The following is a 24,299-nucleotide window of genomic DNA, read 5'->3' as shown; positions in this document are numbered from 1 at the left end:
ATACTCTCACTATTATTCTCGGCCAAATGTAGACTTAAGTCTACCAGTGACCTCAACACACTTGTATCTGATTTACTAAATTTCTCAAGTATGTTATCAACATAATAAGACTGAGAAAGTACAAGACTACTAGATATTCTGGTAATCTTAATACCCAGAATCATATCTGCAAGGCCCAAATCAAACTTAGACTTCAGTATCTACTTGGTATTATTGAATATCTTCTCAAGTATTCAAACCTTAAAGATTTAATCAACTAAAACTTCATATAGGAAAGCTATCTGAACATCTATCTTGATGTATTTCCAGATGTCGCACAATTGCGATCACACTCACTATAACTGGTGATCACATATCAAAGTAATCCAAGCCTTCTCTTTGTCTGTATCCGTTGATAGCAAGCCTATCTCATCGGCTTTCATTCACTTGCATCCCAAGGCTTACTACCTATGCAAGATAAAGATAAATTTTCTAGAGAAATCATAACTTCAAAGAAGCTTTTAGCCTTACTAGCCACCATATAGGTTGAAGAAGATTTAGATAGAAGAACTTTAAAGTCCTAGCATATTATCTTCTAGGCTCATCTATTTTCTCATGAAAATCGCTTCCTCAATTTCATGATAACGTAAATCTAAATATCATATTTGTTCACACAAAAAACCGATATACACTACTATATTGTGCATAACCATTGAATACAAAGTCAACAGATTTTAAGGCTTATCCTAACCATATTGGGTTTGGGTATTACCATCTTTGCATGACACCCCCATATTTGTAGAATTTATACGAAGGCTTTTGGCCTTTTCAAAAATTCATACAGGGTCTTTAAACAATTCCTCGTGTCAAAATGATTATGAAACTCTCAAAATCATATCATAGAAAACATATTCCCAGACCGTCATTAACCGAATTAGGTCTTTCTTGAATTCAAGGCGCCAAAACAAGTTTGGTCCAACATGTCACTCTGAAGCCAATAGCCTTCCTATTAGGAAACATAAATCCAGTGTTCAATTGTCTACTATTCGGAACTTCATAACATGACCAGTAGTCTTATCACTAGAAATCACTAATTTCTCAGCATGTGGTCAGTAGACTTTTGAATACTAGGAATCACAATGTTTTAACCTATGATCAGTAGTCACTTTACTACTAGGAATCACAACGTCCTGACATAGGATCAGTAGACTCTTACATTACTAGGAATCATCATGTCTTGACATATGATTAGTAGCCTCTCCACTACCAGGAACAATCATGTATTGACATGTGATCAGTAATCTATTTACTGCTAGGAACCACAATCGCATAACTGTGTAGCTAGTGGTCTAACACCTTCTAGGAACCTCCATTTTTCTATCTCTGTGATCAGTCTAGCCATAAAGATGCCATTACTGGCCATGCATTCAACTTACCAAAGATTCTAATATTTCAGCCAGAAAGCCTTTCTAAAGGTGTAAAAAGGTGCATAGAGATGTAGAAACATAAAATGCTTAACTTATACAAGGTATATAAATTTTTTATTTTTTTATTTTTTATCAACAACAAAATTAGTTTTATTGACTAATTAAAAGGAAGAAATGAGGATAAGGCATCCTCTACAAGGTACATACATTTGTGCAAAACTAGCGTACCTAGCTTCTCTAATGTACCATTCTTCATGTATCTATGGGTTGTTGTAGCTTACAAAGTTACAAACATTATTTGATATGCAAAAAAGTCCAAAAGAAGAATAACACCATCTTGAGAAAGGTTGAGCAAACCAATCACTCCATAACATAACGAACATGTTTCATATCAATTTGAAGGTCTAGCATTAGTCAATATACTTATACCACAAATACATAGTCAATCTATACAAATACATACAACTACGAAAACACAATCAAGTATAAATGGATTTAACCAGTGTCTTTACTATGGTTCCTCTAGTTGATCAAATCCCGTGTTCCCAATTGTTTCAAATAGCATAAAACACCCAACATGCAATCACAAACACATCAGGCGCATGCATGGGGCACATAGACACACACGCATGTATATATATATATATATAGACAGAGAGAGAGAGAGAGAGAGAGAGAGAGAGAGAGAGAGAGAGAGAGAGATTAGTTGCACCTCTGACAAGGAAACAATGATGGGTTAGGTGATGACCCCAGGGACTTGCCAATTGGTGCTCGAAAAAGGCACCTAGAGAAGGTATAGAGGCTTCACCACTGGCCCACACTGTGAGGTTCTATAGATGCTCTAACTTCAACATGGACTTCCTATTGACGTTGGGCTGTTTATTCTCCCTAGATTCTTCTCTCAGTGTGATTGAAGCCTGAGATCCAGAAGTAAGATTGGGTGCTTTCTTGTTTGCTCCCTTGTTGCCCATGTTCTTACACTCTGTTTTTGGGGTGCTTCTCTTGGAATTTTTGTCGAACACCTAGAAGGCGTGAGCTTACATGAACTACGATAAGTGAACAACTTTGGTTGACGTTTGCTCTGCATTCCTAAAGTAATAATACTGTTTGTAAAATAGAATGATCAATGCCAGGCTTGCCAACGTCTTAGATTCGGATCATATGTGGAAAAATCAGACCCCGACTCAATTAAATATTCATTTGAATCCAAATGCATCAAATCGGATAATTTCAATCTGAATCTAAATCCACTTTACACAGAAATCCAATCTGTGTTTTTTTTTTTAATAGCAAAATACTATTCATACAGTCATTCTTTCATGCCAAACAAAACTAACAAAAATAGTAAGGTTCCATTTGAATTCAGGAATTTAAAATGCATTTAAGTTTGATAATTCATCTATGAATGTCAAAGTTAAATTAGATAGTTTTATCATGATGGATTTAAAGTAGTTATTTTAAATCATTCTGAGAATTCTTCTTCTAGCTACAATGATACTACCAAAGTACATTTTTTAATCTCAATTTATCTTCTTCCATAGTTCTTCTATCCACCTATAAGAACTTTAAGTCTCCAATATTTTTATAAAATCCAACCTCAAATCCCTTGATTTTAAATCCACAACCACCCAAACAAACCCTAAAATCAAAATTTGGATACTTTGATTATCCAACTCATTCAATGCATAAACCATGGCACTTCATAAACAAAAAACAGAGTTTATTCTCAAGATATAATCTACAGAGAACTAACAAGCAATAAGGCTTTCAATTGCTTATGATGAACCATAATGAAAATTGACAACAAAAAAAATAAAAAAAAATTGAAAACCTAACCTTGAGACCGAAATACGAACGTTAAGTCTGAAATCAAAAGTTTGCAGAAAATCATCCTTGCATCATTGCCAGAGCCAGATAAGAAGTCTGTCTCCATCGCGAGAAAGAGAACAAGCTGTGAAATCGAAATTTGGTGATGGGAGAGAGAGAGAGAGAGCCCGATTCATATTCGGATCCAATTAGGTGGATTCGAGTGTATTCGGTCTTGTCGGGTCGAGTTTGGGTACTACCCGTTTGCATAATTGACTTCAGTGCTTACAGTTAAAAATTAGTAAGAAAAATTATAAACAAACTCTAAAGTTTAATTATTATAACAAAATAAATTTTGAATTTTTTATTTTTAATTTAAATTATTTGTTTATTTGTGTCAAATAACAAATAAAATCTTTCCCCTAACAAACAAATTATTTAGGTATGTACTCAATCTCTTCCCTCCCAAACATACATTAATGTGTACTAATTGGGTGTTGTTATTTATTTGTGTCAAATAAAATCTAGAAAAACATATTTGAGTTTTGGAGTATTGTCCTTGGATCCCATAAAGGCTTTCAAACAACATCTTTTGTAGTATTATAGAGTAAATATAAGACACCTCATAATAATGTTGTTGCTCCGATCGATTGGTCAGACCTACCATTTGTGTATTTTGAATCTCTGTGGTGTTTTAAAAAGTTGGTAAAAAATTGACTTTTTTTGACTTTTTGGCTTTTTTATATAAAAAAAAGTAGATAAGTGATGTGACGTAAAAAAAACCAAAAAACCAAAAAGCTTATTTTTTACCAACTTGCCAAAACGACCCTCTATTTTGAATTCATTTATAACTTTTCGAATCTTGGTATTTAAGGGATTATTTTTGGATTATGGAGTTGATGATCTTAAGATTTTTTGTGACGGAGAGTTGTTGAGAGAGCCACCTCATTTTCCGGTTGATTTATACTTTAACCAAATCAATTAAGGCTTGTTTTGGGAATATGGTTAAAAGTAATTTTTGATTTTTAAAAAATGTTAAGGACCTCAAATATTTTACTAATATTTCCATCAAATGTCTTACATGGGTGTGTGACACACACTGGGGGTGTTTGGTGGGGCTTTTTTGAGCCAGCTTATGGCTTCTGGCTTTTAAAAAGTTATTTTGGACTGTTTGGTTAAACTTATTTCAAACAACTTCTGATTCTAACAACTTATTTTAAGTCAAAAAAGCTGATTCTGAGAAGCTGCTCACCCCTTGCTTTTGATTATCAGCTTCTGCTATGGACATGCTAATTCACAGTTATATTCTTAGATTTTTTTTATCAGCTTCTGATTCTAACAACTTATTTTAAGTCAAAAAAGCTGATTCTGAGAAGCTGTTCACCCCTTGCTTCTGATTATCAGCTTCTGCTGTGGACATGTTAATTCACGGCTATATTCTTAGATTTTTTTATTTTTTTTTATAAATAGAAAAAGACCAAAATGGATTATAAAATATTATTATTATTATTTATAAAAAATGTAGACAAATAGTGAATAATAAAAAATAAAAATTAATTGAAAAAGCTACTCACAACTTATTTAACAAACACTACTCAGCAACTTAAATCTATAATCCAACAGCCATACCAAACAAATTAACAGCTTTTGATTAAAGTCATAATCCATAGTCTGTTAAGCTATAATCTATAATCTGTTTTAACAGCTACACCAAACAGCACCACTGTATGAGTCTCATGTGGGTTCCATACCCATATGAGACATTTGGTAGAAATGTTAGTAAAATATTTAACGTTCCTAGCATTACTCTTGATTTTTTTGATTTTTTTAGGTCACATCTCTTCTTTACTTTTTTATGCATTTTTAAAAAAAAAAAATCAAAAAATTAGTTTTTATTCTACTTTTTTAAACAAGCCTAAATTCTTGTATACTTGTGTATTTGTTTTGGGCCAGTCTTGTCTAAATGGTGTCGTTGGGTCTATAGAGCCCACCATGGATCCTATTTTGATAATTTGAACCGTACAATGTGTAGAACTCGTCAAGTACTTTATCTTTATAAAAAATCACGTTGATAGGATATCGATAGCTATTTGATCAAATCAAATTTTGTCAACAATTCAGATTATCAAAATAGAACTTGTGGTGGGCCACCACAGGCCTAACAACACACTTCATTCTAATCTCAAACTGGGAAAAAGCCTGCCCATTTGTTTTATTGACAAAATGTTTTGACAGCAAAATTTCAGGAAGCGAAACTCAAATTCATTTTGTGTTGTGCCAAAAATTTCTGTATTGATAGTGGTTGTGCTTTAAGAGTCATACAAACTTAAATTGAAATCCATATTGGCAAAAAAAGAATATTGTTTACCCAACATTCATGCACTTTTTTGGTTTGTGGTTGTAGATTAGGGATGGCAATATGAACCCGACCCGACAGGGACTCGACCCCCAGCCCCGATTTGAGTGGTTGTGGCACCACTGAATTTGTATTTCTAGAATTTGAGGTCTTTGACTAACTTGTGAACTTCACATTGCCATTTTAATTTTATTTAGGAAAATTACGACCGTAGTACATGTACTTTAGTCTTTGTGTCATTTTAGTCCATGTAATTTCAATTGACTCAATTTGACCTTGAATTCAATTTATTTATTTATTTTTTTGATAAATAATTTGACCTTGAATTCAATTCGGTCAAATTGATTACAACTTTTAATAATTATTATGAAAGATACACACATAGTTGGCATGTGTCATATTTCTTAAAGACAAAATTATAAACTTACTCAACTCTTTATCAAAAGCGCCAACGACAATACTAATTAGACCAAATTGACACAAAAATCTAAAATTAAGAGTTAAAATTGAGTCCATTGAAACTGTAAGGACTAAAATGACATGAGATAAAATGTAGGGACCACCAGTATAATTAGCCCATTTTATGTGGTGGTTGTAAATTGGGCTAATGGGTTTAGTTTGTCTTTGTGATGTGAATAACTATTAAACCAAATTCAATTGAATGATTTCACTACCTAGTTCGATTAGATAGTGTTTGGTCCACTGGAATATTGTGGAATGGAATGATGATTCCTCAAAATATCCATCCCCATGTTTGGTTGATCAAAAAACAATTGATAAAAAATACATTATAAATGGAATCATTATTCACCATTGGAAATGAATGATCATTCCATCTCATTCCATTGAACCAAATAGAGCATTAGTGTTTATCATGATTTGCTGAAAATGAATTTGAAAGTACTTCTTATTGGTGAACTGATTGTGGATAGTTTTGGCTTAATGAGTTGTTAACAGAGAGATTGTGTATGATTTTGCAGGGGCACAACATGGCACATTTGTCCCAGGTGGGTCCATCACACTGCATTCATTCTGAGAACAAAAGATCTAAAATGGGCTACAGTCTTGTTTTCAACATAGGGAGAGGTATCGAGGCATCCAAATTTAAGGAAACTTGCACAAGTTTTCCATCCTTATTATCGAATTATACAACGACAATGCATGGTTTGCATTTAGACAGTGCAAGAGTATCGTACAAATGAGGACACCGAGCAATTGTCAATGCAAGTGCCCCTAGAGGATGCTATGATTGCTACAGAGCGATTGACGAAAAAGGATCTTGTAGCATACCTTGCTTCTAGGTACAAGCCTAAGGAGAAATGGAGGTTCAACTTCTAGCTCTCCTTGGTACTTAGATTCAGGTGGCATCTCTTGTTGTATATTGTACTTGAAGATACGTTGATGTTTTTATTTTTTTATTTTGATTAACTTCTAACTTACCAGATCACATGGTTGGCTAATAACTTTAATAAAAATGAAATGAACCTAGGAGGTATTTTGGTTACCTGGACATGAAGCTCCAATATTGCAATTGACTAAACATTGAATTCCATTGTCCACATCAATTATTGTTTATTCTGGACCTGTTTGCAGATTCCAATTCCATTTTCTGGTGTCGCAAAATAATTTCAAAATCCAATTACTACTGGTAATTGAATGTTTTTCTCTATCCTGTTCTGAATTGTGAATTTCATAATGTGGATTCTACAGAATAGGTACAGAACATGAAAAGTTTGGCTTTGAGAGTGAAACTTTAAGGCCCATGAAGTACGAACAGATAGCAGAGTTGCTCAATGGTATTACTGAGAGATTTGACTGGGATAAAATAACGGAGGGTGACAACATTATTGAACTCAAGTAGGTAGAGACTCTTCTATCTTGTTTTTCCAATAAAAATAAAAAATTCTTATCTAAATACTTGGAAAGTTTTTAACCGTTTTCTGGTTCATGTATTACTTCTTTATGGACGATGATGCTTTATTTTTTTGGTTCAAAAGCAATAAAAAAAATTCATTCTTGTAGCAAGTTTTGCCTTTTTGCTTTTGGTGTATTTTTGGAGAGCAACTTCACAGACTTCACATTACTATCATGCAGGGACCAAAGCATATCACTGGAACCAAGAGGCCAATTTGAGCTTAGTAGTGCACCTCTTGAAACTTTACATCAAACTTGTGCTGAGGTTAATTCACATCTTTATCAGGTTTGTCTGAAACTATAACTTGAGCATATAGATGAAGACGTGGTTGATATATAATATGTTAGAAATTCTTCAATTATGATTTATGTGAAAATGAATGTATGTGATTCTCAAACCATATATCATGGTTTTAGTTTTCATGTGGTTCTGACGAAGGTGGGATTTGATCTCAAGTCTGTGTTATGATGACCAAGAACTATTAGCTATACTAGATGGTATCATGAATCACACATGATGTTATGGAAGGCCAAACTTATCATATTTTAGGATCACATGTGAGTTGAAGGAAGTCGAAGGAAGAACACATGCTTGAAGACATGTATAAAATCATAAGTTGTGGGGGGGGGGGGGAATTTTAGGAAGATGTACTCATTATATATAAGCAAGATGTGATGAATTGTTCGAGCTTGGTGACTTGGACCAGGTTTATGGTATCCTCCAAATCAGAGTTAGTTGTTTGTGCTGCAGATTAGTTTCCTACCCTATTACCACCGGTTGAGCATGGCTTTTGACCTGTAGTACATATGGCTGGCAAAGACTTGACTCGCTGACACAATTGATTACTTAGTTATGGATTTGAATCGGTTAGGACTAAAAAGGAATTTAGATACCTCAAAATTTTTAAAATATGTCACATCATCTGTTAATATGTTAATTTATGCATATAGCATTATTCAATGTAATTTGATAAGAATTAATTGAATAGTAATACTGATGAGATATATTTACCTTTTTTTTTTTTTTTTTGAACAATGATGAGATATATTTACCTTGTATTGGAAAATTTAGCCAAAATTTTTCTAGTGGACTCTTGTTTGGTGAAAAAGACAACCTAATTTATTTTGTTTCATAAACTTTTTAAGGAGGAGGCACATAATTGAGTGAGGACAAATTAAAATATCTTTTTTTTTCTTGAATAATATTACCAAAGTAACATGTCACTATTTATATTAATTTCGACAGTATAATTTTTTTTCCTAAAAATTTCATAATCAACATAGATCTTATTTGATAGATCTTAATAAAAAAATTTTAAAAATATTAATTTTATTAAAAATTGATATTTAAATCAAAACTTATATTATTTTAAAATTTAATATTTTGATAATAATACGTGGTATACTTTTAAAGTTTTATTATAAGGTGATTTTAACCAAATCTCTATGTTTGTTTTCGTCAAAGCGAATGACGAGCCGTCAGATCAAATACTTCGGCCATTTGGACGGTTTTAATCCCACCTCTCTTCCCACGTCTCGTCCCCATTCCTACTAGACTCTGTCCATTGCACTTCCTTCCTTCCTTCCAAAGGCTTATAACCACAACAAAAACCCTACAAATCTCTCTCTCTCTCTCTCTCTCTCTTTCTCTCTCACTCCAAGCTCAAACCCCTTGAAACTAGGTTTGCTTCTATTTTTCAGCAAGTATATATATATGTACATATACATGTAAATATGCATGTTTATAGTATATTATCATCCTGATGCAAATCAAATGTTTTTTTCTTTTTTGTTTTTATGTTTTCCTTGAGATGAGATTTGGGTTTAGGTTTGGGTTTTGGTTTTAAAACTGGAATCGCTTATTTAATGTTTATATTTTCACTTGATGAGAGAATGGGTTTTAACTGTTTGATGTCTATTGTTAGTGATACCAGAGGATCAGGACGTTGTTGATACTAACAACATTGAAATGAATGGTGATGATGATTCTGATCATGAAATCAACGGTAGTAATTTACCCTCGTAAGATATATACATTGAAGTTAATCACTGTGTTGTGATTCAACTTTCATTTTTTATTTTTATTTTTATTTTTTTTATATATGTATAAAGACCTCGCTTCATATAGGATAGATATGAACATGTATGCCTATTATGTACGTATATCTGGATTTTATATACATGTATATATACATCAAATGTTGTCCATCTAACAAATTCTCTTGATTTGTTTTTTTGAGTTGGATGTAATGGAATGGTATCTATCTTCATGTTTGGCTTGGTAGAAAGAAACGATTAGAACATTTAAAATGGAATTACTATTCAACAATTTTTTGAGAATGTTCATTCCATTGAAGGGTATATGAATAGTCATTATATTCATGTCCAAAATCATTCTAGCAAACTATATAAAAAAACTACCTTAATCTTTAAGTAATGTGCATGTAGATATATGGCCTCAATGTTATGATTCAACTCTCATTGGCATCATATATAATACATATATGCAACTATGCCCATTATGTCTCTTGTTATGGTAGGATTGTCTTTTGTTTCCCCTAATCTCTGAGTTCAGGTTTATGTGCATGTATGTATAGTCTAAATGTTTTGATTCAACTATCATTCACATCATATATAATATGCATGTATGTATAATCTAAATGTTTTGATTCAACTATCATTGACATCATATATAATACATATAGACATCTATACCCATATGTCTCTTCTTTTGGGTGGGGTTTCCTTTTTCTTTTTTTTTGGTAAAAGTGGGAGGGGTGTCTTTTGTTTCCATTTTAAATTTGAGTTATGGTTTGGAACTTGGATGTGATATCTGTTTCAATCACTTTGTTTGATGGTTCATGGGGTTATGAAAGAGACCATGGATGTGAATTTTCCATTGGTGGGAATGATTTGGATTATGAATTTGGTGGCAGCAATACCATAATAGGGTTAAGGGAGACTGAAATGAGTCAATTTAATGATAAGAATGCTTTCAAAGAACAAGAAGCCCATAAAGCCATTGCAAAGCTTTTATGTTGTGTAGCATTGCCACCATAGACTGTTGAAGAGTTCTATTATGTTAAAAAAATTTATAACTACCTCAATCCAAAATTTTGCCTTAGTGTTGATGGTGTTGGGCATTATTGCTTGGAAACTTTTGAGGAGGTGAAAGCAAAAGTTAAACAAGTTCTGAGAAATTTGGATGGACAGATTAGCCTCTCAGTTGACATATTGAGGTACGAGAAGCGCTATGAATATCCACAAGATTATCTGTGTCTAACTACCTATTTCATTGACGATAATTGGAAGTTGAAGAAGTGGATCCTTGGGTTTAGTCAAATTTGGGATGGGTTCAGTGAGTTACCTCACAAAATCATACTGAAGTCTTTGAAAGATTGGGAGATCGAGGAAAAGATATCCACAATTACTATGTTAAATGACAATCTGTATCGCGAAACATGTGAGATCATTAAGGATCACATTCAAGGAAAGAGGGAACTCCAACTTAATGGTCGTCTATTCAAAGTGCGTTGTTGCAGTGACATTGTTAGTCGAATGGTGCAAGTTGCGTATAAAGCTATAAATAATATTATTGACAATGTTCGTGAACTATGTTCCTTTGGAAAATCATTACCACTTTGGTACCTCACTAGTGCCCAGCACAAGGATGCTTTGGAATTAGAGTCTGGAGGTGAGTTTTCCTCACAAGATGTGCGGGACAATTATAAAGTACCTTCTGCAGAAGAATGTGAGAAGGTTAGAAGTATATGTGAACTTGTGGATAGCATTTATGAGGTAACAGTGGCATTATTTGAATCAAAATATCCAATTGCTAATGTCTATCTTTATCATCTTCGGGAGCTTCAGGCAATACTGATTCAGAAGTCTACAAGCACCGAGCGTTTCATTCAACTTGTCGCAAGGAAAATACTGAAAAAATTTGATAAGTATTGGAAGGACATGTACTTGGTATTGATGATCACTATTGTAATGGATCCTCGATTCAAGATGAAATATCTGGAGTTTTCTTCTTCGCAATTTGATGATAGTGACGGAATCCCAGGTGTTACAACTGTTTTACAGGCCATTCGCAGCCTTTTCAACAACTATGTCATCAAATTTCCTGAAAGAGACAACATTTCAAGTGATTCAACTTCATCTTCTGAGTTTTAAGAAGAAGAGGACATAGAGGAGGATTCTTACAAAAATATTGAGGAAGAACATCGTGGTTTGGACGATCGTTATAAACTTCTGCCAGATTACATTCAGTTCATCCAATCTACGCAAGGCCTCCAACCACAATCGGAACTAGATTGGTATTTGGAGGAACCTGTCATGTCATGGACCCATGAGTTCAATGCATTGAGTTGGTGGAGAAATGCAAGTTCAAAGTATCCTACCCTATAGGTATTGAATCCTTTGTTTGTAAGACAATCAACTTCAGCTAAATCCTTAAGAAGACAAACATATCTTGCAATTTAATAGAGCCAATTTTGGCTTGATCACCAAAAAAAAAAAATACAGGAGATGGATCGGGGGGGCTAGAAACTAGTTATTCGTAGGAGAAGAGTGGGTAATCAAAGTGGACAGTCGAGAGAGGGAGTCCTGATCACAATTTTCATGGACAACATCCCTAAATCAATGGATCCTCCAGGCTTGTTCAATCTTTTTCGAAAGTTTGGTCTAGTCAAAGATGTGTTCATCCTTAGGAAGAGGAGGAAAACTTCAAACTCCAGGTTTGGGTTTATTAGATACGACTGTGAGGTGGCTGCACGGGTGGTGATACAGAAGGCAGATGGCTTGTGGTGTGGCAACAAGGCACTGAGGGTTAAGTATGCTGAGTATCAAAAGCCACAGTCAGCGAGGCTACAAAAGCCTAGGGGGCTGAGCAGAGGAGATGAAGGTCGTGAAGAGAATCCGTGGGTGCAATCAAAGCAGTGGAAAGGAAAGGGAGTTCAGAAATCCTATGCAGTGGTTTTGCTAAGAGATGAAGTCAGGGATAAGGATAGGGTGGTGTTAAAAGCTTTTGAGGAAGGGAATGGGTGGGGGAGTGAAAGTCTAGTAGTTCAGTTGAGTAGTTTCTTAGCATTTGAGGAATTCAAAGAGGAAATGAGAAGTAGAGGAATGAAGGATGTAGTTGCAAGAGAGGGGGGAGGCAAATTAGTTCTATTAAATTTTCCCATTGAAAAGCAAATGCAGGAAGGCATGAGAGAGTTGCAAGGTTGGGGAAAGCAGTGGTGCGAATTAATCAATGAGTGGGACAAAGGCCAGTTCATAGAGCAAGAAAGGTGCGTCTGGTTAAATTATTTTGGCAACCCTATTAATTTATGGAGCATCACGACAGTTCGAAGCATAGGTAGTAATTCGGGGATGGTTGTTCAATACGAAGCGGATTTCAATAATCCTATAACTTTTCAACAGACTAAAGTGAGAGTGATTACGAGATGCATGGAGTGGATCAATACAACAATTTTTCTGCAGCACAAAGGAAGTCATATCCCAGTTAGAGTCTGTGAAGAGTTGCCCAAATGTTTATTTCAAAGTTCTTCTGAGAGCAGAGGTAAAGATCAAGGTTGCTTGCATTCCAACGACAAAGAAGTGGTAGACCAGTTGTCTAGCAATGGTGGAACTTGCAAGAGTGCAAAGGTAGCATATGCGCGAAGGGAGGGGATGGTGAGTGAAGAACTGGAGACGGCTACTAGGGTTATGGAGACAGTGATAGACAGCTTAGAGGTGCAGGGTAGGGATAATGATGGGAAGCTTGCAAATGCAGTGGCTGAGGCAGAGAGGAGCATGGGGAATGACTATAAAGGTGCATGTCCCAAGGTGAGAGAGGCGGGGCAGGTAGTCAACTCCCACCAGGCAATCATGAGTGGAGTTCAAATTAGAGAGGAGGCTAGGTGCAGCACGGGTCTCTTTAGGGAGTTGAGTGGGCCAGCAAAGGCAAGGCCCAGCATAAACTTGGAAGTTTTAATAGAGGGAGTGCGGAAGGGGGCTGAGCCCAATGGATTGCTTCAGGATTTGGGATCGGAACTTAGTGAAAACATGGCCCAGTATTTAAGTAGACTAGATGAAGCCCAAACAAATCAAATAAATCAGATAAACAGGGTCCATCGGACTGCAGCTGGAAGCATTATAAGGGAAGGAGCAGCATATAGACGAGAAAAGTCATGGAAAAAAGGCATAGATCGAAGTAAATGTGTATTTGGCCGACTGGGCTTTCAATATGGAGCTATCCTCAGAGCTTCTGTCGAAGCAGCAGCTTCCCTAATGACTTCTACTTTTCAAAGCCAAGTAGCGAACAGAAGGAAATAACTGTTTAAAGAGGCTGTGGCAACTGTGAGAGTAGGCACCGAGCTGGGAATGGACTACCAAGGCAAAGAGGAAGAGGTAGTGGGCAGAATTATGGAGCTAGAAGAGAAGGATTTGAGCAGAATTAGAGGAGGAGGTAGGGCAACCGAAGCTTAGATGGCTGTCCGGAGGGGATTGGGTGTCAATAGTGTGTTTAAATGAAGATTTTATCTTGGAATGTTAGAGGGTTAGGAAGGCCAGAAAAGAGGAGAAAGATAAAGAGATTGGTGAGGGAGAGAGATGTTGATGTGCTCTTTCTTCAGGAGACTAAGAGAAGAAATATGGAGGATCATTTTGCGAAATTAATTTGGCTCTATGAAGAAATGGAATTTATGGTGGTGGATTTAGTGGGAAGTGCTGGAGGTCTATTGTGTATATGGAAGCCACAAATCTTCGAGCTTAAGAGCTGCTGCAGTGGAAAAAATTTCATCATTTTATCAGGTATCTCTAGTTCTTCTTTTCAGTGTACTCTTGTAAATATCTATGCTCCTAATGAGGTTCTTGGGAGGAGACAGTTATGGGAATCTCTAGTGGGTATTCATCAATATTTTCCAAACTCGTGGTGTGTAGGAGGGGATTTCAATGAAATTAGATTTATGGGTGAGAGGAAGGGATGCTTATCTAGAGATAGGGGGATGAAGGATTTCAATGAGTTTGTGGAAAAATTGGAACTAACTGATATGCCTCTACTAGGCAGGCAGTATACTTGGTGTAATGCCATGGATGGGAATAGGTGGTGTAGGATCGATGGATTTTTGTTAGATGTGAAGTGGATGGAAAAATTTTCATTTAAGCAATGGGGTCTCCCAAGGTCAATCTCAGATCACTGCCCCATTCTGATAAAGGAAGATGACAGGGATTGGGGACCAAAGCCTTTTAAATTTATCAATGCCTGGCTATCTTATCCATCCTTCATGTCAGAAGTGAAGAAGACGTGGGAGGAAGCTCAAGTTCAAAGGTGGGCAGGGTTTAGAGTAATGAGAAAATTGAACTTGCTTAGGAGCCACTTAAGGGTGTGGAACAAGGTTGTGTTTGGAAATATTGATACTCAGTTAAAGAAGGCAGAAGAGGAGCTTCATGAATGAGATTTGAAGGCAGAGTCTAGATCTCTAGAGGAAGAGGAACTGATGAGAAGAAGAGAAGTAAGGAGCCAGGTGTGGCAGCTGGGTAGAAGTAAGGAAAAGCTATGGCATCAAAAGTCTAGGCAGATGTGGGCTCATTCTAGTGATAAAAATACTAGGTACTTTCATATCATGGCTAGCAGAAGGCAGAGGAAGAATTTGCTTGACTCTGTTATAGTGGAGGGTAGGAGTGTGGAGGATCCGGTTCAGGTGAAGCAAGAAGTGGTTAGGCATTTTAGTCAGTTGTTCTCTGAGAATTGGAAGCTTAGGCCAAAACTTCTTGGCCCTTTTGCTATTATTAGCTCTACGGATGTTGGTACTCTGGAAGCTGCTTTCTCAAAAGATAAGGTATGGGAAGCAGTGCAGGATTATGATGGGAACAAAGCCCCAGGCCCAGATGGTTTTAACCTTAATTGCATTCAAAGGTGTTGGTCAATTTTGAAAGGGGAGATCATTAGTATGTTGAATGAATTTCACCAAACTGGTAAGCTATCTAGAGGGGTTAACAGCTCTTTCATAGTTTTTATTCCTAAGAAGGATAATCCCATAGGCTGGGGGCTATAGACCTATCAGTTTGGTGAACTCGGTCTATAAAATTTTATCAAAAGTGCTTTTAAGGAGGCTTAGAAGAGTGTTGCCTTCTGTGATCAATGAGGTTCAGTTTGCTTTTGTGAGTGGCAGGCAAATTTTAGATGGCGTGCTAATAGCAAATGAAGTTGTAGATGCATGGAAAAGATCGAAAAAGAGAGGCATAATTCTAAAATTGGGCTTTGAAAAAGCTTATGACTCACTCAATTGGGAATTTCTGTGGTTGATGATGAATAATCTGGGTTTTGGAAAGAAATGGTTAGTTTGGATATGGAGTTGCGTTTCTACAGCCAGGGTTTCAGTGTTGGTTAATGGCTCACCTACAGAGGAATTCCAGCCTCAGAAGGGGCTAAGGCAGGGTGACCCCCTATCACCTTTTTTGTTTATAATTGCAGCAGAAGCTCTTAACTTTTTATTAGGAAGGGCAGTAGAGAAGGGCTTGTTTAGAGGAGCCTCAGTTGGATGTAATGATTTACGCATTTCTCACCTCCAGTTTGCAGATGACACTATAGTGTATTGTGAAGGTGATCACGAGGAGGTGCTACACATTAAAAGGGTGTTGAGGTGTTTTGAAGTGATGTCTGGGTTAAAAATAAATTATCATAAGAGCGCGGTATGCGGAGTGGGTTTCCAAGAAGATGAAATTTTGGGTTTAGCTCAAAGACTGAATTGCCAATCGAAGAAATTACCTTTTAACTTTTTAGGACTGCCTCTAGGGGCCAACCCTAAGAGGAAGAGCACTTGGAACCTTATACCGGATAAGGTGAGTAAGAGGTTGTCTTTTTGGAAGAGAAAGCTTCTGTCTTTTGTTGGACGTTTGACTTTAATTAAATCAGTCCTATCTAATTTGCCTATTTACTTTCTATCTATTTTCAAGATGCCTAAAGGGGTTGTTAAGGCTTTAGCAAAAATTCAATCCAATTTCTTGTGGGGTGGAGCTAAGGCTGGGAGGTGTGTACACTTGGTCAATTGGGTTGAGGTTACTAAGAATAAAAATCAAGGGGGCTTGGGTGTGAGAGATTTGGGCGAGGTGAATGATTGTATGTTGTTAAAATGGTGGTGGAGATTTGGTGCAGAGGATAAAGCCTTGTGGAAATCAGTTGTATGCTCAAGGTATGGTCGTTTCGAAGGGGGTTGGGTACCAACTTTGTTCAACACAGATGGGGCGTCTACTGTGTGGAAGGATATAGTGCAGCTCAATTCAATTAACCAGTCTTTGGGTGAGTTTTATTCCTAGCACTTTAAGGTATCAGTGGGAAACGAGAGGAGGATCTAGTTTTGGTCAAATGCTTGGCTCAATGGTAGAAGTTTGAATGAGGAGTTTCCCAGACTATTCAGTCTATCCACTGAGAAAGAAGAAACCTTACAGCAAATTAGTGCCAAAAAGAGCCTCAGGGTATGGCAGCTCCATTTCAGAAGGAGTTTGCTGGCATGGGAGGAAGAGGAGCTGCAGAGGCTGTTTGCATTACTGGACTCATCTCCTGAACTCAGTGTGGAATCTGAAGACTCTTGGTCTTGGCTTGCATCAAGGTCTGGTAAGTTCTTTACATCATCGGTGTGGAGTTGGTGGGTTGCAAATAAAGGTCCTGAAATAAGAGTGCCAGCTGGGGTGTGGGCAAGCCTGGCACCTCCAAAGATGCAGTTTCTCTACTGGCTTGCTTGGAGAGGTCGAATTAAGACTTCTTCCTTCCTACAAAGGATTGGGGTTCTACCTCCCAATGCAGTGATCCAATGCGTGTTTTGTCAATTTGTGGAGGAGACGTTGGAGCATGTGTTGATGTTTTGCCCTCTAGTTTGGAAGTGTTAGGCAGCCATGGCTAGCTGGTGGGATCAGTATTGGGTCATCCCTAGTTCTGTTGAGGGTCTGCTCCAATGGTGGTCTAGGGGTAAAGCGAAGTCTTGGGTCGATAAAGTTTGGTAGGCTGTTCCAGCACTAGTGTTATGGTCAGTTTGGAAGTTATGAAACGAATGCATATTTAAGGGGGTTGCTCCAGATTTTGCAGGTCTATGTGAGAGGATGAAACTACAGATTGCTCTGTATGTGAAGTGGTCCTTCAAGGTTGATTATTCAGTCCACGATCTTGTCTCAAACTTATACCAAATTAGGTTGCGCCTAACTGTGTAGGCAGATCATTTTCTGTGTATAGGTTCTCCTTGGTGTTGCCTGCTGTTTCGTCTTTGCTGGGCTCACGTAGGGTGAGGATAGCAGTATACGTGCTGGGTGTAGCTCTGAAAGCAAAACATGAGATGATAGCAGTATATGTAGCTCTGTTTTGTTTTGTTTAGTTTTTGTGTAGTCGGGAGTAGCTTTGTTTTCTGGCTGGGTGTTGCTCTTTTTGATTTTGTTTTTTGTCTTTGCGTTGGTTTCTCACCAACGAGGTGGTTGGAGCTTCGTTTAGCTCCAAGCTCCTCTTTATTGATGTATTACGTTTGTGTTCATCATTAAAGTTTCCCTTTGCCGATCAAAAAAAAAAAAAAAAAAAAGTATCCTACCCTATCGAGGATGGCTCGTGATCTTTTGGCAATTCCTGTATCTATTGCTAATTCATACGAGGCCTTTTATACTGAACCAAGAGAAGCTGATGAGAGGATAATTTCCTCAGGCTCAGGGCCAGACATGATGAATGCCTTGATGTGTACACGAAGCTGGTACCCATGGCCTTGAAAATTTTTATAGGTACAAAGTTGGTCTTTTTCTGTTTTTGCCATTCTCAAAATCATTTTGGTAATGGTTCCTTTCCTCCTTCTTCTGCTATATATTTTCTTTGTCCTAAAAACACATAAGCCACACGGAGAACGTACAAAAAGGTAGCTTAAAAGAAAGTATCTAAAAGAGCTTTTAAAAAGTTTTACCTTTTTAAGATGAAAAAACAAATAAACTAAAAACTTGTAAAGGGAAAACCAAATACCAAACCTTTTTGATGGACGATTGCTTGAACTTACGGTTTCAAATTTTATAAGCTAAATCAGCTGTCTGTTGAATCAAATGAGGCTTATGTGATTAGAAGAATTTTTTTTTTTTAATTGTATCCTTTTTTGCTAATAGACATCCTTGATATTACAGGTAAATCTTTTGGCTATAGTTACATTACAGCTATCAGCAATCCGTGATAGATTTTTGTCTGGATGGCATTGGGAATCAAGTTAATGGAGCTATTGGAAGAGATAGAGACCATATATAAGGGTTTGAAGAATTCTAGCTTTGGGTTTCTCTATATATGCCTTTTTGTTTTGGACTTCAAACTCAAAATGTTAATATGGGTTTTTATCTACTCTTTTTGAGGTGTTGAAGCACATGAAAGAGAGGCTTTTCCCATATTAAGCCTATTTTGTAGCTTAATTCCCAAACTAGGCCTAGTTTGGACGGAATTCCCAAACTAGGCTAAAGCGCTATTACAAATCGCGCTTTCACTATTTGGAGCTCAAAATGTGGTGAATAGCGAAAGCATTATTACAAAAGACGCTTTTAATTAAGAAAGCGTCATTGCGAATCACGCTTTTAACATAACATTTTTTTCTGAAGAAAACGCCATTCGAAATGGCGCTTTTAATTGTAACATTTTTTTTTTCTGCTGAAAATGCTATTCAGAATGGCGCTTTATCCCTAGAAAACGCTATTCGAAATGGTGTTTTCACGTTGCATTATTTTTAAGAAAACGCTATTTGGAATAGCGGTTTCACTATGCACTTACTAAGACACTCTTTGGAATGACGCTTTTAGTGTTGGTCAACATATAAGACACCCAAGCCAATCACGTTTTTTACACTTTGGATTCACTGATTTTGCTCTTAGACTCGATCTCCCCCTGCTCTCACACTCTCTCGCTCTCGATCTCCCTCTGCTCTCACACTCTCTCGCTCTCGGTCTCACTCTACTCAACTCTCACTGTCACTCTCGCTCTCCCTCTGCTCTCTGCTCTCTCTCTCTCTCTCTCTCTCTCTGTGTGGTATGGTATCTAGCTCTGTCTTTTTTTTTTTCTGAATTTTATGTATTTATTTATTATGTTTGTGAAAATGTGAATGCGTGGTTGAAAATGTGAATGTGCGTTTGTGAAAATGTGAATGCTAGGGTTTTAAATGTCAATTATTAAATGTGTTAGGGTTGTAATGTGTTAGGGTTTTATCAGTGTTGTGAAAATGTTAGGGTTTGGAATTTTGCTTCTGAATTAGAAATCAGAAATTATGCTTGTGAATAATTTGAAATGTCTATATTTGTTGAATTGGAAATTATGTTTATATTTTGAAATTGGAATTTTGGTTTTATCAGTGTTTATATTTGTTGAATTGGAATTTTGGAATTTTGAATGATTTGAAATGTCTAATTATGCTTGTAAATCAAAATGTTTATATTTTTTGAAATTAGGGTTTGGAATTTTGAATTGTGAATAAATCAACCTATATTTGTTGAATTGGAAATTTTAGTTTTTGCTTGTTAAGAGGAATTAAAAGGAAATTAGGGTTTTAAAAGTAATTTTTTTAAATTAAGAATAAAATTAAAAAAATTGAAATTCATATAATTGATAATTGTTAATGTCATATTATGAAATTCATATAATTGAGAATTGAGAATTCAAAGTCATATTATGAAATTCATGAATTGAGATATTTATGAGTAACATAACTAAGAGTTTGTTTGAATTGGAATTTGGATTTTTTCATGAATCAAATAACATATGACCCCATGAGTGTGAACTTTTCACCAATTATCCCTATTTTAAATTGATAATGTTATATATATATTAATAAATTTTTATTATAAAAAAAAAATTAACTACCAGTATAACACCTATTACATCATTAAAATAATTCATGGTTTAATTTTAAAAATTTTATTAGTACATGATATATCAATTATTAAGAATAATTTATAAAATTTATTAATTTGTATAATGTTTTTCATTTTGTATATGTTATATATGAAATTGATGTGTTAAAGTCAATTTGCTTTAATCATATATACAGTTAGAGTATTCTTTATTTGTTAAACATAATTACCAATATACATAGCATGAATTATTGACTTTATGGTTGTATATTCAATTTTTTATTCAGTTTCTACATCAATTGGTTGGCATAATCTAGAACTAAGTAGGTAAATTTCATTTTCGATTTGCCACTCACCCAAATAATATTGACCTACGAAAATCTGTAAGTCCAATCACTTGTATAGATATTATGGTACACTGTAAGGAATATTACCTTATTTTGTATTCACCCAAAAAACATTACCATATTTTGTGAAAATAGCTTTTTAAAAAATAAAAATTGATAAAAAAAATTTGAAAAGAAACCCAATTTCATATTAACTTTTTTAACTTATAAAAAAGTCAAAAAAATCACTAAAAAAATAATATCAAACAAGTTTTTAGTCATATTATTTATAAATTAAGAGGTCAGTAAATCAATTTTGACTTAAAGGCAATGGATGATTAGTGAAAAACATAAACGCATGACTTTCCAAGAGTACCTAATAATTTTTCCTCATTAAAAAAAATCAAACAAACTCTTAGTTATGTTACTCATAAACCAATAATTCATATTATGTTACTCATGAATTGGAATTTTTCCTCATTGAAATTCATATTATGTTCTCTCAAATATTTAATTTTGACTCTATTTTATCAAAAAAAATATTTTTATTGACTTCAAAATAATAAATGAAAAGATCATATTCTCTCAAAATATTTAATTTTGACTCTATTTTATTCAAATAAAAATATTTTGGTTTAGTTTCATTTGGTTTATTTCACTGTATTTGGGGTCAGGCACCCAGAATATGATTAAAAATTCTTAGGATTCATTTTCATTTGGGTTTAGCTACAGGTTTCCACTTAGTTGCTAACTATCTAAATCCATACTTTAGGACATAGCTTATTGTAGGTGTCTGCATATAAGCACATAATCACTTGTAAATTGTATGTAAGATCGGATTCCACTCTGCCCCTCCAAGCTAACCAACCAAAAAAATTTAATTTTGGGAGGTGCCACATTCTTCCACAACCATTTGGAAAATCAAACCAAACAATTTATTTTTGTCAAATTTATTTATATTTTTTTCAAAAAAATCAAAAAATAATTTAAAAAATCAAACCAAACCGCTATATCATGTATTATTTTTAATATACATTCAATAAAATTAATAATTTTTATAAAAAATATTAACTTTGATATTAGAATAATTTGAAGACATTTTATCATAAAATACTAACATTTAATTTTATAATCTTGTCATAAAAATTTTAAAAAATTTAATGAGCTGAATTTGTAATACATATAATAGCATTATAATAGAAATTAAAATTTCCTCACAAAACTTAAGAAAATTTGAAAATTTTTTTGAAATGGGTATTGAACGAAGTGACTTATCGCCACTTCCACTTTTTGACTGTCCACCACCATTGAAAAGAAAAATCTGAACATTATGTTTTAATAATTTTTATTTTGATTTATATAATTAGAAGTCATTATTACACTAGTTATAATATATGCATGAAAAGAGTCTTAAAATATTATAATTAATAGTCCATAGCAATTTTGTAGATAAGAAGGACAAAAAAAAAAAAAATGGTACTTTGATGGGTAAGCCTGTGTTTCATAATACCAAATAATTGGTACGGATCCCCCGATAGATACACATGGATAACTATCCAAAATTTACTACATAGATTTAACCACCAACTTAAATTTTCTCTCTAATTTTTTGCCATTATAAATTATCTCTGTAATTATTATTTTGTTTTTGTATGTTCAAGAAAAAAAAAAATAGTAAAAAAATTAAATTTTTTTCTTACTTTTCAGAACGAGCCAAAATGAGTTTTTTTTTATTTTAATTTCATAACAAAGCTTGTATGACCTCTAAAAAGTGGACGAGGGTTACTAGTTCACATTTGAAATAACTTTGTCATTAAGGTCCCTAATGGCACAAGTTTGAGCAAATCAAATTAACTTATCTGTAATTGTCCATAAATCTGAAGAATTGGATCACCAGTTTTAAAAAATTAATAATAATGTTTGAAACCTCTATTTTATATTGTCCAAATCAATCGAGTTCTTTCAACTCAATGGAACAAGTATTTAATTATCTACAAAACTTACACTATGATTTAAGATGTTTGTATGATTTGTCCAATTTTGTCTAGTCTCACTGAATAAGAAAAATACTTGATAGAATAAAGTATTATTGAGTATTATTCTTAATAAGATCATAAATATGTCCAGTATTTATAATAGTTAATAATTTACAATTAGTGACATTAGTGACATTTTTGTGATGATCTTTTAAAAACTATTGCTAAATTTTATAATCAGTGACTTTTTTGTGACAAAAATTACAAGCTGTCACTGAAAATTTACATTTAGTGACATTTTTTAGTAGTGTCTAATGAAAAATATTGCTAATTATCATAGAACTTATTGGATAATAAATCTATCTAAGATCTATACATAAATTTCCAATAAAAAATTGAATAATAAATCCACCTAAGATCCATACATAAATTTCCTATAAAAAAATAACTAAAATAATTAATTCTCAAATACGCCCTAAGCCGTAGACGTGAAGCTTCATTTGAAAATGTTGTATGGTGTTAAATTTGCTAATTTGTTGATGTAATAAAATTTGTATCCTACTAAAATTTAATATATATTAGATCGGTATTATAGAATTTTTCTAGTAGATAAGGTGTGCACATACATAAATTATGATATTTATAGAGTTGATTATTATAAATTTTGTAACTCAATTTTATGGAAGTCATAATTATAAAAAATAAATAAATAAAATTTTAACAAAATAGCACATAAGGTATATCAAAAGTAGTTTAGGATTATAATCAAAATAATACTATAATTAACATCACAACTATTCAAAATTAACACCATAAAATGGCCTGTCTTGAGAACCAGGCTAAAAGCCAGTTTTTTGAATTTTAATTTTTTTAGATTACATTATTTCTTTATTTTTTATACGTTTTTTTTTTCAAAAAAAAAAGTAAAAAAAAAATTTAAAAAATCAACTTTTAACATATTTTTCTAAACAATTCTATGTGTAACTAAATCATAGTCAATCATAAATGACCTTCAATAAATAATAATTAAATACTACAAAAATTATAAATCATAACAAAGGGCATATGTTGTACACCCTCTACAAATGGGAAACAGAAATACTATTGTGCTCTTTATGGGAGCCATCTCGAGTATTTTTTGATAATCTAAACTATTCATATTTTAGGATTCGTCTAGTAAATTATTCATACAAAAAATTAAGTTGATTGAATATCTGTAACCCTATAACCAAAACACATTTTTTTTTTATAAAAATTAATGATTACTATAACTTTTATAAAATTTTAAAAATAATTAGGACCTAATCATAAGATTATAAATATCTAATTAATTTAATTTTTGAAATAAATAATATTCTTAATAAATTTTACAATCAAAACAACATAGGTTATCAAAATAAATACTCGGGACAACTTCTCATGAAAAGCATATAACTATTGTGTCGTCTACGAAGGAGTGTGTACTATTGAATTTTCACTTTTCCAGTAGAAGATGCAATCAAATTTACAAACAGCAGCACATGAGAAAAATGGAAAAGTTGGAGAGGGGAAGGGAGATTGTCAGTCTGATATGACTCAATAATACTTAAAACACACTTCTTTAAATACTTAATAATACGCATGTATATATCTGATTTTCCTCTAAATTTTGCCATGACTGTAATCTTTGGAATTGTCCCTTTATAGA

General features: G+C 34.1%; 2 protein-coding genes across 2 annotated transcripts; both read left to right on the top strand.

Annotated features, from left to right (window-relative positions):
• Positions 1–10,290: 10,290 nt before the first annotated feature.
• LOC114274514 (zinc finger BED domain-containing protein RICESLEEPER 1-like) lies at positions 10,291–11,658 on the top strand. The gene is made up of 2 exons (XM_082876937.1): positions 10,291–10,524; positions 10,651–11,658. The coding sequence occupies exons 1-2, from the start codon at positions 10,291–10,293 to the stop codon at positions 11,656–11,658; spliced, it is 1,242 nt and encodes a 413-aa protein (XP_082733063.1).
• A 2,336-nt stretch (positions 11,659–13,994) lies between these two features.
• On the top strand, positions 13,995–14,921 carry LOC114284569 (uncharacterized). The gene has a single exon (XM_082876936.1). The coding sequence runs from the start codon at positions 13,995–13,997 to the stop codon at positions 14,919–14,921; it is 927 nt and encodes a 308-aa protein (XP_082733062.1).
• Positions 14,922–24,299: the final 9,378 nt, after the last annotated feature.

The sequence above is a fragment of the Camellia sinensis genome, chromosome 6 (assembly GCF_055761805.1).
Source record: "Camellia sinensis isolate YWXY chromosome 6, ASM5576180v1, whole genome shotgun sequence".
NCBI classification, from domain to species: domain Eukaryota; kingdom Viridiplantae; phylum Streptophyta; class Magnoliopsida; order Ericales; family Theaceae; genus Camellia; species Camellia sinensis.
The sequence above is the reverse complement of the archived record's forward strand: the minus strand, read 5'-3'. Positions and strand labels throughout refer to the sequence as shown.

Bases quoted from the DNA above. Each gene is read 5' to 3' on its own strand.
- LOC114274514 (XM_082876937.1), top strand. From the start codon at position 10,291: ATGGTTTGGAACTTGGATGTGATATCTGTTTCAATCACTTTGTTTGAT. The intron at 10,525-10,650 runs GTAGCATTGCCA...ACTTTTGAGGAG, and splicing joins TTGCAAAGCTTTTATGTTGT to GTGAAAGCAAAAGTTAAACA.
- LOC114284569 (XM_082876936.1), top strand. From the start codon at position 13,995: ATGAAGATTTTATCTTGGAATGTTAGAGGGTTAGGAAGGCCAGAAAAG.